At 39.2% G+C, this 16,669-nt stretch overlaps 3 protein-coding genes across 4 annotated transcripts; all 3 read right to left on the bottom strand.

Annotated features, from left to right (window-relative positions):
- Positions 1 to 3,598: 3,598 nt before the first annotated feature.
- Positions 3,599 to 6,297, bottom strand: LOC111323698 (histamine H2 receptor). The gene has a single exon (XM_022927108.2). The coding sequence runs from the start codon at positions 6,005 to 6,007 to the stop codon at positions 4,967 to 4,969; it is 1,041 nt and encodes a 346-aa protein (XP_022782843.1). The 5' UTR covers positions 6,008 to 6,297; the 3' UTR covers positions 3,599 to 4,966.
- Positions 6,298 to 8,159: 1,862 nt separating this feature from the next.
- On the bottom strand, positions 8,160 to 11,692 carry LOC111323629 (beta-2 adrenergic receptor-like). The gene is made up of 2 exons (XM_022927022.2): positions 10,353 to 11,692; positions 8,160 to 9,993 (listed from the first exon to the last, which is right to left on the bottom strand). The coding sequence occupies exon 2, from the start codon at positions 9,750 to 9,752 to the stop codon at positions 8,655 to 8,657; it is 1,098 nt and encodes a 365-aa protein (XP_022782757.2). The 5' UTR covers positions 9,753 to 9,993; positions 10,353 to 11,692; the 3' UTR covers positions 8,160 to 8,654.
- A 716-nt stretch (positions 11,693 to 12,408) lies between these two features.
- LOC111323697 (histamine H3 receptor-like) lies at positions 12,409 to 16,449 on the bottom strand. Of its 2 annotated transcripts, XM_088758138.1 has the most exons (2): positions 15,042 to 16,449; positions 12,409 to 13,457 (listed from the first exon to the last, which is right to left on the bottom strand). In XM_088758138.1, the coding sequence occupies exons 1-2, from the start codon at positions 15,402 to 15,404 to the stop codon at positions 13,434 to 13,436; spliced, it is 387 nt and encodes a 128-aa protein (XP_088614264.1). In that variant the 5' UTR covers positions 15,405 to 16,449; the 3' UTR covers positions 12,409 to 13,433. The 2 variants fall into 2 exon arrangements, with proteins under 2 accessions (XP_088614264.1, XP_022782841.2); XM_022927106.2 differs by lacking the exon at positions 12,409 to 13,457 and having other exon boundaries at positions 13,671 to 16,449.
- Positions 16,450 to 16,669: the final 220 nt, after the last annotated feature.

Here is a 16,669-nt window from a genome sequence, read left to right on the forward strand (position 1 = left end):
GTTTACCATAGCGTATAGTGTTAAATCGTGGTATTTCAAAGTCACTATTCCTAAGGTTATAACGAGTACCCTTTCGAGTAAATATCTCAGATATGTAGCTGGGTACTAGATCGTTCTTTACTTTATACATTAGTGTTGCTATGTCCTGTAAGCGTCTATTATGAAGCGTAGGTAACTTAGCACGCTTAAGAAGTTCCTCATATGTCTCTGTTGTTGTTTTGAAGACCGCACGCAGGGCTCGCTCTTGGATGCGTTCGATTTTGCGCCCATCTGAAGATTTACAAAAGTTCCAGACTAAATGACAGTATGTTAAATGTGGCATTATAGCTGTTTTATACAGTATGAGCTTAGCTTGGCATGGTATTAGGTTACGCAAGCGCATGAGGACTCCTACTTTCTGGCTGGCTTTTGGTCGTCACTTCCCGTCTTTTTCGATGAAGATTGGCTGATATTGCTTTTTGTAAGTCGATGCGATACCGAGTGCAAAACTAAATTTGCTTTCCTTTGATATTGATATGAATGCTGCGACGTCACTAGTTGAGTTTAAAACCAAGTCACTTGAACTTCCTACCGAACACGAGGTTGTCACGCAAGGTCATTGTTAATTGCGGTTCAGTGCTCTTCGTAGAGATCAAAGACAAACAAGTTAAATATTACAATTTATTATCCACTTTTGACCACAAAATAATAATATCCAGAAGAAATCAGGATCCGTTGAGGCATAGTTAATAGAGGGGACCCAGTCCCCTCTATTAACTATGGTTGAGGAAAGGCTTAAGTGAATTCTCATATCATTTTCGTATCTGATACAATTATCGTCCCACCCTTTTTCTTCGAATGCAAACGAAAACGCGACTTTATCACGTACAATCAGGCCGGCCTTCTCCTTATTGTCTTGTATTTAAGCCATCAACTATCGTAAACTAGGATTTACCCCAGTAAAGGAAAGTGTTTCTAAAATTCAAGGAGCTTTGCACCATTAAAAAACGCTGAAGGAGCTGCTGCAATCTCCTCATTCCTTACTTAATGATCAATCCTCTAATTGATGTCAGGAATCGTTATTTTTGAGATGGGTGATATACTGTACTAGCCGGCCTCTCCGACTGGCGTACAAAGGCAAGGGGGACTGGAAAATGTTCTTTAGAGCTATCTTTGGCATCTGGAAGGGATCCAACTCAAATTTCAGCTCGGCATTGTCCGTCTTCCGTATGTTCAGCGGTCATAAAGGCTAATGCCATACATTACTTGGTATAAGCACCAATTTTAGATCCTCAAAATTTGTTCGAGGCTGCGGGTTAGGGTTAGATCTGTATGTCGCAGGTCAGAATAGGGACTTTAGGGACCTTACGCAACCACGACGGCGACGGCAACGAGGACGTTGGAAAAAAAAGAGATCTAATTAGCACAACAATAGCTCAGCACGTGCATTTTGAAACTTTGTACATTTCTTAGCCGTCCTATGCAAAACAACAACGTGAAATCGCCAAAATTTGCGTCGTCTGCAAACCGAAACCGCGACGGCAAATTATTTTAATTTCCATTTGGAACTCAACGGCTACTTTATACGTCATGCTGAAGTTGAGCTGTGGCGCTGTATGAGACAGTAAGCTCCTGCAGCCATTTTGAAATTCTAACTAAGAGTGGAAATTCTTTTTTTAATCGAAGTCTTCCTTGGCGTCGCCGTCGTGGTTTCTTAAAGTTCCTATTAAGCAGTCAGGACGGCAACGCCACGGAAGACGTCGATTTAAAAATGAGGTTCTACTTTAAGTTAGAATTTCGAAAATGGCTGCATGTGTTTGCCGTCTCATAGGGCGCCAGATCTCAAACTCAACATGACGCATAAAAGTAGCGTTGAGTTCCAAATGTAAATTAAAATAATTTTCCGCCGCGGTTTCGGTTCGCAGACGACGCAAATTTGGGTGATTTCACGTTGTTGTTTTGCAAATGACGGCAAAGAAATGTACAAAGTTTTAAAACGCACGTGTTGGGCTATTGTTCTGTCAATTAGATCTATTGTTTTTCCACGTTCTCGTTGCCGTAGCCGTCGTGGTTTGCTTAAAGTCCCTAATGTTTTATTTAACGCAGTTCGTTTCAAGAAACTTCCTGAACTCCACGATTACACTAACCCTAGCTCTTAACTTGTAGATAGATACACTTTATTTAGAGAGGGTGGCACGGAATAGTTGACGGTAACTAATAGCCTTGTGGCCCTCTATAACACCCACCCATCCCACCCCAGGGGAGGACATCCACCACACAGTAATCTCGTGCGTGGGAAATTAACGTCTCTTACCCCTAACCCTGCAGGAGACGGGGCCTACGGTTTATTCGTCCTTATCCGAGAAGACTAGAATATCTATCCATTTCTTGATATTATAGAAAGGTAGCAAATTCTCCTCAAGCGCCGCTCAAACCCTCGACCTCCCGCTGAACACAGTCCAGGGCTCTAACCAGCTAACCGGAGGGCGGGTTATCTAGGATCTGAAGGTTGTCTGGGATCTGAAGGTTGTCTAGGATCTGAAGGTTGTCTGGGATCTGAAGGTTGTCTGGGATCTGAAGGTTGTCTGGGATCTGAAGGTATAAAAATTCAACGTGATAGTTGAAGGTAAAGAATGAACCGATAACTTTCAAAGGGATTCATGGTCTTTGTCATCATCACCAAATTTTTAAAAGGTCTCATAACACGAGTACGGATCGTGACCCATAAACCAAACGTGGCTGGCCTATTTACATCTTAAACCTCATAGATTTGACGTGAATACTCCATGCTATCGACCAAAACCTAGGCATAAGGATTATAGAGGTAAGTAAATTTTTGCACAAGGTCCAATATATTGTAGAGCTTTAGCGCTTGGTAAACAAAAAGAAAAAAAAAAAAAAAAACAAGTTAAATGCTTAAGTGGAATATTGACTTACGATTGTTTTAGCGGACTCTTTATTTACGCGTGTTCCGCAAACTAAAGGACACCCGAATAGAAGGAGTTGACCCGGCTAGAATATTAGTAGCTCTCCGAAGACTTTTGTCTCCAGTAGGTGTCGCAGGTTACACATATAACCATTCGTGGGTGTTTCAATTCAACCCGCCAACGCAGGTCACACAAGGAGGTCCTTTGCTTAAATTCGAAGCCCACTTATGAATAAATTCTTATCTGCAATTTACTTACATCAACTATTTTACACTGAACTTTTTCTCTAATCCAGTAATTGTGGTGGATGAAGACTAAGGGTTAGGCTTCCTACGTCACATTGTATTAATCAAGAAAAGGAAAGCTCTTTGTTTTCAATGACATTTTCATGATTTATTAGATATTTCAATTCCGATATTGGCGACAGCTTCTATTGTAAACGCATTTTTCTTTTCGTGTTTCCGTTTTACCCTTGATTCATCAGAACTTGACGTAATCGAAGAAGGTATCGTGACAAGCATTAATATTGTTTGGTGAAAAACATCATGGAATTTTCAAAACGCAGAACCACATCCATCAAATTTCAAGAACTGAGAAAGGATAATGGGAAACATTGAAATGAATCAAATTTTTTTCATTCTTGGCTGAGAACATTCCGTTGGAATCTATTCAATACGGAACTCTAACAGCGCTTCAGTTCTAATTATCTTTATTGAACGCTAACAGACTCGGTACTGAACAATCTATTCTTGACAACCAAATAATTTAAAGTTTTTTTTAAGTTTTTTTTAGCTAAAAGCTAGACTTCTTACACTCTTACACATTAAATAAAATATGTTTATGTCGCTTTTTGAGACTGAACGACTTCATGTTTTACGATATGTATCGGAATGTTGGGTGCAATATCAAAACTTACTCTTTAAACTGTTTGTCAATGAAATATTCAAGACAAGGTCAACCCTTTTTTACAGCGGACTATTCGTTGAGGAATTCTTCCTATAAAAAAAATTAAAAAATACCTTACAAAGTACACGAACATGGCTTGCTGTCTATTTGGCTCGTCTGGAAAAAGAGCCGTGTCATTTAATTGCAATCTTGGAGTGTGGTCATGCAATTGAATAGTAAGTAGGTATTTATAAATGCCGATTACAAGGCACTTTTATTTTTTGCATAACTTGCAGATTTTGAGTCACTCCTGTGTCCGCGCTCTACAAAGTGATCGAGGCAAATTTTTCCGATAACGTGATTTTCTTTCTTGCTTGTTCCAGAGCGCTTTCTTTTAAACTCAACAAACTCAAACAATGAAACAATATAAGTATATCTACATTAATATTGTTGTAGATGAAGCTGTTACTTCCGATGCTTTTAAGGTGATATGCGACCTTTTAATTTACCTCAAGAGACTTTTAAGTAAACTATTGTGCTGCTTATTGGTCAATGTGTGCATCTACCGCACGGTATTCTTGAAGTAGGAACCACTGCCTTGCAAGTCATCGCGCATATGTTTTAAAACCGCCTCCCGGTTAGCTCAATCGATAGAGCGCTGGACTGATGTTCGGGAGATCGAGGGTTCGAGCCCCGGCCGGACCAACACTCAAGGTCTTAAAATAGTTGAGAAGAATATGCTGCCTTTCTATAACATCAAGAAATGGTTTAGATATTCTAGTCTTCTCGGAAAGGGACGAATAAATGGAGGTCCCGTCTCCTGCAGGGTTAGGGGTAGGAGACGTTAATTTCCTACGCACGAGATTACTGTGTGATGGGATGTCCTCCCCTGGGGTGGGATGGGTGGGTGTTGTCTTGCGATTATATGAGCCTCTGGCTCGGGCAATATGGGCAACCATGCCCCACGCAAAAGACACTAAACTCGATTACAGGATTACATTACAGGAGAATATGGTAAAGTGTTCGACTGAAAGTCGCTTAACCCTCCATTTGGATTGAGGATTATCTCTCACTTTGTTTAGTAAATTCTTCGCAATCCACTTACTTATAGGAGAAAATTAAAAAGTCTGAGTCAGAATCCTGTTAAACTCTCCTTCTGGATTGAGAAATATCTCTTATTTTATACCGCCAAATCTTCCCAGTCCTCGTCTGATCGCTCTGAATAATCTCCAGTAAGAGTCCATAAAATTTCTGTTGTTGAATGAGTAAAGTACAGGATTTAATGCAGAGTTCAGATAGCCGGCGATAAGAGTGACATAAAAGGCTTCTTGTGGTATGTCAAGAAGACACTCCTGACACAGGTTACCAATAATGCTAAGAATGCTGTAAGGCACCCAGCACAGCAGGAAAACGCTTACAATTACCGCAATCCGCTTAGCCGCTTTGATATTCCTCTGGAGCAGGAGGTTTGCTTGGGTGTTCTGCGCCACTGGGGAATCAATAGGTCGAACAGCTCTACTGGTGTGGCGACGAATCTGGCCATAGATCATGATATAAATCACGCACATAGCCAAAGATGGAACAATAAAGTGCAGCACAGACACCAAGATGTTGTATAAGAGAGAACCGTTGAAAAAACAGATACTACCGTTGACGCTGTTCGTTCTAAAACGCCATAATGTCCAACCCGTCATAGGTAAAATGGCAAAACCGAGGGAGTACACCCATAGAGCTGTTACGCAGCCGGCGATGCGACTTCTTGTTACAACCTTTCCGCTGCGGAACTGCTTCAGAGGCTGGCTTAAGGTGAGGTACCGGTCGATACTCAAGCCCAGCAGAGTGAGATTCGAAGTAGGAATAGTCATCAGGTACGCAGTGGTCCAAAGGTTACAAGCTGCTTCACGATGAAACCACAGTCCGTTGTTGAGAATGACATAGACGTCAAATGGAATCACTAAAATCGCTGCAAGAAGATCAGACACGGCTAGAGATGCGATAAAAAGACTTGTGTTGGCTTTTCGCAAGCTTGGGCTGAAAAGTGTTGCAGTGCAAACCAGAGTGTTACCAATGATTGCCGCTACCATAATAACAAGAAAAGCAGTCACTATGAATACGGTGAATCCCTTAGAAAAGTTTAAATATCCCTGAGGTCCCACTGGGGATTGCAAAGTGCTATTATAAGCTTCATCCGAAGCATTGGTTGCGTAGCGGTTCATTTTTTTCCAAACCGTGCGAGCACCCGCTGAAGAGTGTTGTATAGGACACGACAACAGCACGATCTAATGGGAGTAAACGGGAAACACACCTCTGCTAATTAATGGTCAGATTCCATTACGTGAGAGCACTCTTCAAAGTTCCTTTGTTCTCAAGAATGAAGATTGCAAACAGTTGGATTCCGGTTACTTCCTATTTGCATCCTCTAAAGTGTGTGTACCTCGCAAACATTACAAGATATATCTTTTGACCTCTTTTATTCTCTTTTTTGACTCATTGCGTTGATAAAAACGCACAGCTCGCCGAAAAAGAAATAAATGATGTACCCTAGGCTTATATTGAAAAACAATATCTTCCTTAAGTGACTAGAACTGGCAAGTTCCCATGTTTCTCTAACAACAAGAGGGAAAGACTGGTTGCAGTGAATTGTCTTGATTGTTTAAGATTCCTCTGCTCTTTACGAAAGTTCCCTTAAAATCTCTCAGGTTCTTGACAGGAAAGAGCTCGTTTACTTTTAGAACAGTTTAAAACACTCTTACCTGAACGTATTCCGTGACACAATCGATATTGGTTCAATTCAAGCCTCTTAACAACAGTGGTTTAAATTCTTTTGTACTTTATACTTTAGAAGTTTTTTTTTCTGATATATATCATTTCACTCCAAGTTGAAATACTTTCATAAGAGCATCGAATGATTAAACAACTTAAGGAAAGGATGCAGACATCATTTTATTTAAACCAGTCACCTGTTTTTTGAAATATGAAAAAGAGTCTTCTGCAGTCAAATTCAAACAACGCTAAGTGGAAATTTTTCAAACGTGCATTATCAAGAGAAGGTCGTCATCAGTTATTGTTTTCACCGTTGCCATTAACTGGCGTCAGAGGAGTGCACCTGATATTACATACATCAAAATTTTCTCTTACACCAGACAGTTTTAAGATTGTTAAACTATGTTTCCATCGTTTGTTGAATTTACTTCGGTTCTTGGACGGTGGGTAATGTCAGTTCTTTGAAATGTAAATGAATGTAACTTTATTTATTTATTTATTTACATACTTTCTTCGCGGTACTAGTAAAAGTCCAATTCACCACCATGGCCGGGGCCATAGTCGTGAATAGGTCTGTTACTAGTTTTAAGCTGACTGTTCCTGACAAAGTCAAACCAGAACAAAGGTCACTATTCCATAATTACGCACGCATCATTACACTAATTATGACTTACATATTTCATCTACGACTTTAGCATAAACATTTAGAAGCGAGATTATCACGACAGTTATAACAGGCTATAAAATAATTACAATATCTAGGATGCCCTCTGAAGGACTGAAAAATACTCAAGCTTAAATAGACTTTCAATTCCTAACGGTCAAATAACATTAAACAAAAACTACTTTCGTTTTATCTATGCAAAGTTTTGTGTTACACGATTTATATGAAACAAAACGATGGGACAGTTTGGAAGTCGTTGTGAAAGCTTTTGTGTACGACAGTTATTCAAAACTTTCCAAAAAATTTAAAGTGTTTTGATGTTTTTCTATAAGTGTGAAATCGCATTGCAATCTCTCGCCCAGTTGTTATCAAAGGATATGCAATTTGCAATGTTTGATTTATGAGCGCTTTCACCATTAATTTTCGTGTCTACGATTATATTGTCTAGCGGGTATTTGTTATCATTTCAAAGTGACAACAATCATTCAGTTCTCTGTGTTTGTTTGTAAACTTTCTCCTCGATTCACTAAAAATAGAGCACTAGTGAAGGCTTTTACACGTAATGAATTTCTCAGTTGTTTGCAACCTCACAGAAAACCACACCTTTCAATTTTTTTCTTCTATAAGAAAAAACTTAAATTTTCCCAGTATTCTGTTAATCTCTTTCTCCCAGGCATAGTTGCCAGGATTAGCTCTAATCCTGATTTTATTTGCATGGCAACGTATAACTTTTGTTTGCCGTTACCCAGGATTGATATTCGTCGGGTATTGAATAATCCAGCCCCGCAAATGGGTCTTTTAGTAAGATAATGTACCTAGGTAATGATCAGAGAAGGAACGTCAAAGTGCTTCCCAATGCCTCTTTACGAATATCTTCGCTCCGCTGAAATGTTTGCGTGACATGCAAATTATGAAATAGACTGTCGCCAGACTTAACCGTGGAGATTTAATGATGCGCGTTTGCCATTTATTGTTTATAATTGTAGATACATTTATATAATATTAGATACCTTTCGTGAAGTGTTTGAGAATATAGTTTGAAAATAGTGTTTAGTGTTGCTCTCATAACGTATCTGAAGCGCTTTTGAATTGCACCACACAGTTAACTATGATAAATGTTACTTATTTTACAATGAAGGTACATTTTCTCGAATACTTTACTTCTTTCTAATCTTCATGATAAAATGAGAACTCACACTCCCGGTTTTTGTGAATCAGAATTGTTTACACAGTGGAAAACTAAAATCTGAACAAGCAACCTTTGGAAAATACGATTGCTCCGCCATAAATTGGTTAGAACCACGCTGAGCGAGCACAGGCAGCCCAGTTTACAGAGTAGTGGTTCGGGTTAGCGTGCTCTGTCCGTTACTGTTGTTTGGCAGTAACTTACTAGACTTTTGATTAGAACCACGCTGAGCCAGCACAGGCAGCCCAGTTTACAGAGTAGTGGTTCGGGTTAGCGTGCTCTGTCCGTTACTGTTGTTTGGCAGTAACTTACTAGACTTTTGATTCCCGGATGTAATAGATGAAGGTATCCGCAGAGTGACCTTGCAACGGAACGCAGAGGCAAGCCTAGAGAAGGCATTTCTGAACTGCTTATTTTTCAGCGCATACAAATAAGGATTCAAAGCTGAACTTGAATATCCGAGCATAAGAAGGACGATGTAAAGCTCTAAAGGAATGGCTATTATACATGACTGACATGTCTCAATCATGATTATGGCGACGATGCTGAGGACAGTGTGCGGCATCCAACAGAAGAAAAAAGCACACACAAGTATTAGGATGTTTTTTGTCGTCTTGATCCGCCGTTTCAGACTCTTGGCCGACTTTCTTCCCGTGTAAGGTGAATTCTGCAAAGGATCTAGCGTCTCTTGCCTACTTAGACCGTTTGCAATTTTGTAGATTCTCCAGTACAGCGCGCACATAAAGACGGTTGGCAAGATGAAATTCGCCAAGGAGCTCAACAAAGAATATTCTGTAGTTATGTTGAAGTCACAAAAACCGAGTGCAGTTACGCTTTGGGAGACTCGTTTCCAGCCTAAGACTGGCACAAGCGCGAAAAGCCCTGAATAAATCCACAGCGATAGGATGACCAGAGTTGCACGCTTACGGCTCATGAACGGAGTCTGGCGAAAACGGTCGAGCGGGTCCTGGAGGCTATTATAGCGGTCCACGCTCACAGCCAAAAGGTTCCAAATAGATGAGGGAACAGTGAGGAGGTAAGCTGTTGTCCATACCTGGCATAGGACCTCTCCATGGTTCCAAGTATTATTAGTTAAAAGCTGCTCCAGATCGAAGGGCATTGCGAAGCACGCGGTAAGCAAATCACTCACAGCTAGCGAAAAAATGAAATGATTCGTCGTTGAAGTGCGAACGATTCCATTCAAGGTAAATGCGAGACAAGCCAAAAGATTTCCAATGAATGCCATTGTGATTATAACAACATAAAGTGTCGCACTAAAGTACTTAAAACCAGGACTCCATAACAACGCTGGTGGCGTAGCAGAGAGATTTGTTTCCGAGAAATTCATCTCGATAGGACCAAGAAGATTTACGAATATTCACGAAAAACCTCGAGTTTTTGTAGTAAGGGAGATCGACCGATCCCAAAGACCTCTGCCGTGACGAGCAAGAAAAATATAACTTTACCTGTTAGCTCAGTCCTGTGTCGATCGGCGTTCGGTCAGTACAAAGAGATTATCCAAATAATTGACCAAACTGATAATGCTCCAGCAAGAATCAGCTTTTACTTTGCAAGATATTCGTTGTTCACTGAAAAAATAGCAAAAATTATTTCTGTAAAAAATGCGCTGTCGGCAGTGTAACCCTGAGACGTTGTAAATTAAAAGAGTGGACACCAAAGTCTCTGGAGTTTCTTAGTGTTGATGTTTTCGCGATTTTAGATCCCACCCTGCAGATGCCACAAACTGAGAATGTGTTCTGGCTGTAAAGAGATTAAATTCTGAGGGAAAATTGCTCGGCAATCCTTAGACGGTCCACAACCAGCTCTACTCTTTTGAGTTTGACATTAAACTGCCAAGGTGTTCTTGACTGCAACCTCTTAATATGCACTGCTCACAAATAAATGACCTGTTCAGAGAACAAAATTGACGATAACATCAATTTATTACCGTTTATTAGTGAGTTGTTCCGGTGATTGTTTCGCAATGAGGGACAATAGGCGACGAATCGATGTTTTGGAGGAAACCATCTGTCCGACTTACACAACAGATAATCCTCCAGCCTGACGTTTATGAGTGAAAATCATCGATCACGGTACCAGTTTAATAAAGCGACACCAATCGCAGCACACCGGCGATATCGCAAGACCATACCTCAAGGCTAGAGCTAGGCAACCCTCACGTTATAGCATTCATTGTTTGTCTGACATCCACAGATATGTTTTAATCTCATCTTAATTCCGATATAATATTGTCCACGAGTTATTACACCTCCTTCTTTGTAACCAAGTGCAACTTGGCGCTTTTTTCGCTCAATAAGAACGTCTACACAACTTCTCCAATTCTAAAGAGGACAATTTTTTAATGCTTTAACAAGCTTGAATCGAAAGACTTCCCATGGTTTTGAATTCAAAACGTCAGAATATTGTTTCCCAAAGCGATATTAATTTCAGTCACTTTTCGAACAATACTCCTTTGATTTTAATTTTAACTCTTGCCGACAGCATTATGTACAAAAAACAGTTGAAAATGGTGAAATCATTCAATTAATCAAGCTGTGCAGTATTGAAAAGGTGAACGTCTTGCGCGCGGCATATAAAAAACAATTTATCTTCAAAACACTGCTGAATCATAAAATTGTCAGAAAAAATTCCTTAATTTTAAACAAACCTTTTCTTATTTTTTTCTTCATGTATTTTTTTTTTTTTAAGTTTCGTTTACTCGTAAATGTGTTGATTTTTTTCTGATTAACGTTTTTCTTTCTATTAACTTGAATTTTCAGATAGGCAATAACCCGTATACTGGAGATAATTTGACAACCACTAAGTCGCAATATATATTTATAAGTGAAGTGTCGTCTCTCGAGTTTAGTACTTCCAACAATAGTTCTTCAACTCTGTTAGCTAATGTGTTCATGTTTATAAAGAAATACAATTTAAGGTGCAAATAGATCACGAAAACTTTCAGCATTTTAAGCCTCAGGCCCAAGCAAATTACAGTAGTTGTTTTTCTATATTATCTGGTAATATTTTGGGTATACATCACGTATTTCTGAAGCCCTTTTGGATCCCGAAGGTATTTTTTTTTTAATTAAAATAGTTTTATTAATTGACAACACAAGCTGGATAGGGCACCCGGCCACCGAAATTAACTAACGACTCAAACTGAAATGTTGTGATTCACGGTCAGAGGATATTTCAAGAATAAGGATTCAGCGACAGCTAGAGACAAGAACGCCTGTTCCGGCCTCCATTCATACAACCAAATTACAGAGATAAAAGTTATTGTAACAGTAGCGATAGACGAATAATTACTGCAGATATATATCTCGGAAATATCATGACACGTCCGTTCATTAAAGACGGGAAAATGAAAATGTAACATCTAAGTGTTAAAATCTATCAAAATAAGTTTCTCCTCTTAGCACTGGGTACTTATACAGTGTAGGCCACACAGGAGAAATTTAAGAATGACCACGAAACACAAGTTATCCTCAAGTTGACTTCTTTCGCAAACTGGACAGACTGATGCAATTTTTATTTTTTTTATTTTTGATGTTCTGCTACTTGGGAGAGGTTATGCACACATTGGGGTCAAGTCTGAAAGGTGGTGCTTTATCATTGGTTCAAATAAAAAACATTATAACATAACCAAAGTAAAGCGCGCGCTCTGATTGGTCAATTTAGCGTCCCCCATTTGCCCATGGGTGTACGCTGCTGACGTGAGCAAATGCAAAGACTATTTTTCCGCGTGCGCTTGTTTTTTCTGGTCGCGTAAGATTTGTTAAATAAAAGGGAACTCTTTAGTTACCATGTATCAATGTTATGTTATAAAACAAATGGTAAACACCACAGCGTACACTATTGAGTTATGGATGCACTTGGGAGGTTTGCTAAGCACTTAAGAAGCTAGAGTCGCTCTCGGCTATCGCCTCGAGCGACTCTTACGCTTCTTTCGTGCTTAGCAACCTCCCGCGTGCATCCATAACTCAATAGTGTACGCTGTGGTGTTTACCATTTGTTGATCAGCTGTATTTTAGATTAAAAAAAAAGCGCAGAGCTATTAAGGTATAAAAAGCCCGCATCAGTTTCGAAGTTTTGGGACTTTAAAATCTGTATTCTGTGAAATTGTTGACAAAGTATTGAATTAGGAAGAGCAAATCCTGCCTTATGCTATGCTAGAAGTGACATGGCAGAGTATGAGTACGAAAAACATTCCATACTGAATTTCCGTCTAAAAATTTGATATTGCGTAGACCACAATTCAGTATATAAAGTAACCAATTTATGCGTTCCAGTAGGCTGTACCTTTATGCAGCTAAACAAAGAAAAGTTACAATTTTTGTCTCACCTTCTTTTTTTCCGAGAAGGTTATACAGTCTTTTCCGAAAACGCTTTCTATTTCCTGTTATGGAATCTTACATTTCATTTCATCTGTTAAAGTGCACTATCACCTAAAAATGCCTTTTATTCAATACAGCAGCGCAAAGCAGCTGGTTGTCAACATTGTCTGTATGATTGATTTGATTGGAATACTAGCAGTTTCAAAACAAGAATCCCTTCGCAATTTTAGGGCCTGTCTAAAGAGAATTTTGGCGTAAGCTTTGTTTGAAAGATTGGTTTCCTCTGCTCGATCTGATAATGATCTCCTAAATCAGCATCACAATAAACGTAACTTGTTGTGAGAGACAAAATCCATGTTTTTTCTAGTTTTTTTTCTGCTATTGTAACCATTTGTGTCTAAAATGCATCCACGTGTATTGTACTTGGAGAGTATCGAGGATAATCAGTATAAGTTTCGTTCAATTTCTATTCCAGCTTCAAAGTTCAGTTTTCTTGGTTCCCAGGACACAGTAATTTATAATTGATGGGTAGAAATAAATTTGTACAACGATTTGAACATTTAGGTTGAAATTAAACCACAGCATGCACACTATTTACTAACACAAATCGATACTGCGTTTAACATCTATAAATAAACGGCGGGTGATGCAAAGTTATCAAAGTCCTTCGATGACTCTTGATCCTGATTTTAAGACTCTGTCCAATTTCGAGCCTAAAAAGAGAGGGGAAAGCTTGATTTGAGCATTATTATTTGGCAGTATAGGTTGTTTTCTTTTTGTATTTATCTTACTAATGGGTGCTTCAGGGGGCGGTATGATTCCAGATAAAAAGGAACTCTGCCGGTTATAACAAATATGTTTTTTTTTTATCTTTTTATGTAACAACTTTAATAGAACCGCCCATACCGTGGCAACCATGATCGATCTTTGAAAACGTTTTGTAGGGCTTTAATGAAAACAAAATGTGTTTTAAAGATATAACAGGAAACTGAGAGGGCAAAGGAAATATCGGCTCTAATTTCAGAATTATCAGCAAATTATGCATGTCAAGTGTCTGTAGATGATAATTATACAAGTACAAGTGTGACATACCTACATTTCAATGAAAAGTCAAGACCAAATTGAGACCAAGTCGATTAAATTATGATTTCAACTGCTTTAAGAGTTCGCTATACTATATAGTTAGTTCTTCTAAAATAGATTGTTATTTCATACTCTGAAACTACTTTTCTCTCATGGGATGGATGAAAAATGGTACTAAATGAAAAGCTTCAGAAACTTGCCGTTTAAAAAGTTTTAATATGGTTCTGTAATATCAAAGCTTGTCTCTCAAGGAGTAGACTTTACGACTAAGTCATTTTTATATCTTGTACAGCTGATACTGTTGATAATAAGTAGGTAATTTTCTAGGGCAGAACCAGAGAAAGAACTACCAGTAGATTTGTAATAGAATCCCTTGTTTGGCGGCTGCTTAAAGTTAGACTCTACACGCTATTTTCTTCAATGTCAACAAGTTCTTCCACGTTTTGTTCATTGTCCATGTTTTTCGTCGGAGACCCCGAATGGTTCGAGTCAATGTTGCTCAAGGCCGTGACGTTCGAGAAACGGTTTGGAGGTGGAGTCTTTCGTCTCTGGAGCCCGAGGCATTTCAAGTAGGTTTCTTTAAACCGCTTGTTATGGAATGTATACAGAGGTGGGTTTAGAGCGGAGTTCAGATATCCCAGGAGCAAGAAGACTGTGAGCAGCTCTGAGGGAATTTTATGCGCCATCTCAACCCCGTGAAAAATCATGGTTAAACTGAGAAGCGTGTGGGGCATCCAACAAAGGAAAAAGGCTGCAACTATGATCAAGATATTTTTAGCAGTTTTTATGTTTTGTTTGATTCTCTTGTCACTTCGCTTATTGCGCCTGGTGATTTTAAAAACGTCTTCCGTTGAAGTAGCTTCGTTGGATAATCTCCCCCATGAGCGACTGTTGGGTTGGGCAAATTTTTCTTTGTTTATGTTTCGAGCTATCATGAATATCTTGAAATACAAAAAACACATGACCAGGAGTGGGAAGATAAAGTTTACGAATGAGCTCAATATGGAGTAATTTGTTGTTATGTTGAAGTAACATGAGTTATTTCTGACACTTGCTGGGTTGTACTTCCATCCCATAACAGGTACTAGAGCGAAAACCGCTGAGTAAATCCACAGGAGCACAACTACTTGAGCCGCTCGCTTACGCGTCATAAAGGGACTTTGTCTATAGCGGCTCAAGGGGTCCTTAAGGCTCTTGTACCGGTCAACACTTACCGCCAGAAGGTTCCAAATGGATGAGGGCACAGTGATAAGGTACGCAGTTGTCCAGGCTTGACAGAGGCCCTCGCTAGATGTCCATTTGAAGTTGGTGAGCTGCTGGTTCACGTCGAAAGGCATTGAGAGACAAGCAGTCAACAAATCGCACACAGCCAAGGAAAAAATGAAAACCATGGTGGGCGATGAACGGAGCTGGTTATTGACAAGAATGGCCACGCACACCAATATGTTTCCAATGATGGCGGAAATGATAATAAGTATTAGCACAGTTGCTGTAACAAAGTAGAAACTGTGGGGCAAACTCGCCGAGCCACCCGCATTGACAGCTACAGTCATGGCCGTGCTGTTGTTCAAATTCATGACTCGGTTTGTAACCAGTGACGTTTTTATGTCTAAAAGCTGGATATTTTCTTTTTCCTTTTGCTATCAATATCCTGTTGGCTTTTCAATAATAATGGATTTTCACCACTTTATAACGAAGCGAATGTTTTTTTTTTTATCACTTACAATCAACTTACGTCCAGTTGTATAGTTTGGAGATCGTTTCAGTTCGTTTGCAGTATCTTCCGTTTTTGAAGCGATTTGTTCAGCCTTCACCACGTAAACACACAGTTAAGTTTCTTCTCGTAGAGACTGAAGACAGATCCACATCAAATTAGAACGAAGCTCAAATACTTTTAAAATGAAAAGAATACGCCAGCTTCTTCCGGAATCTTGTCTAAACAGATAAAATTAACATTAACATGATTTTAAATTTGATATTCTGTTTCAGATTTTGTAACTTTTTTGAGATATCTTTAAGACGTGTTTCCCTTGAGGGCAAGATGATTTTCCAGTGCGATGAAAATTCTGATCGCACGAATCGAAAGCTGACCGCAAACCAGATTGTGGCGGTTCTGTTTGATTAAAACCTCTCTTTTATTCCTTCCTATACCGGATGCCATAATCGTCAACTATGTTTATCAATTGTCAGCATTGAAAACTTTCATCTCGGATTGTTATTGCAAATATAAGCCACTTTGACGGTGGTTTGAGCTATGGTTTGAGGCTCCAGGACTGTCACTGGAGGTAATTAGAATCTCTAACAAGATTTTGATGCCTTGTTTGCAGAGTTATGTCATGAAAAGATAACCCCCAAGTGTGGTCGAACATCAGCAATTATTAGCAAAAGAACTCAAAACTATTACACGTTCCCGCCAGCCCGCCATTAGGTTAGTTACATTTAGTTCCAATACCAATAAACATCTTAAACTGACTTCGTTTTTACTGTAAACAAGCTCCCCCAAGTAAATAGTTTGCTGGGAAATCCCAAAGGTTTTCTTTTCTTCTGTGAGTTCTTCAATCTGTTTAAGAAGGTGTCATCCCACCGACTGCGTAATGAAATATGCAATTTGTAACCTCGAATAAAAGGAAATTTTAATTACATGGTTCATAAATGTAATAAATTAGTCTGTGAATCATTCGAAAAAAATCTCAATGAACACGAAACCTCTAGATTTCATTCTGACGTCTTTCCGCAAATTTTTTTTTTTCACACTTCACAATTTGCATGTCAGGTGGAAACGGGTGAACCGAAGTGAAGTTAATTACTTGGAAGAACACTTTGCAGAAGGACTTCTTTGAAA

This window comes from Stylophora pistillata, chromosome 4 (assembly GCF_964205215.1).
Source record: "Stylophora pistillata chromosome 4, jaStyPist1.2, whole genome shotgun sequence".
NCBI lineage: Eukaryota > Metazoa > Cnidaria > Anthozoa > Scleractinia > Pocilloporidae > Stylophora > Stylophora pistillata.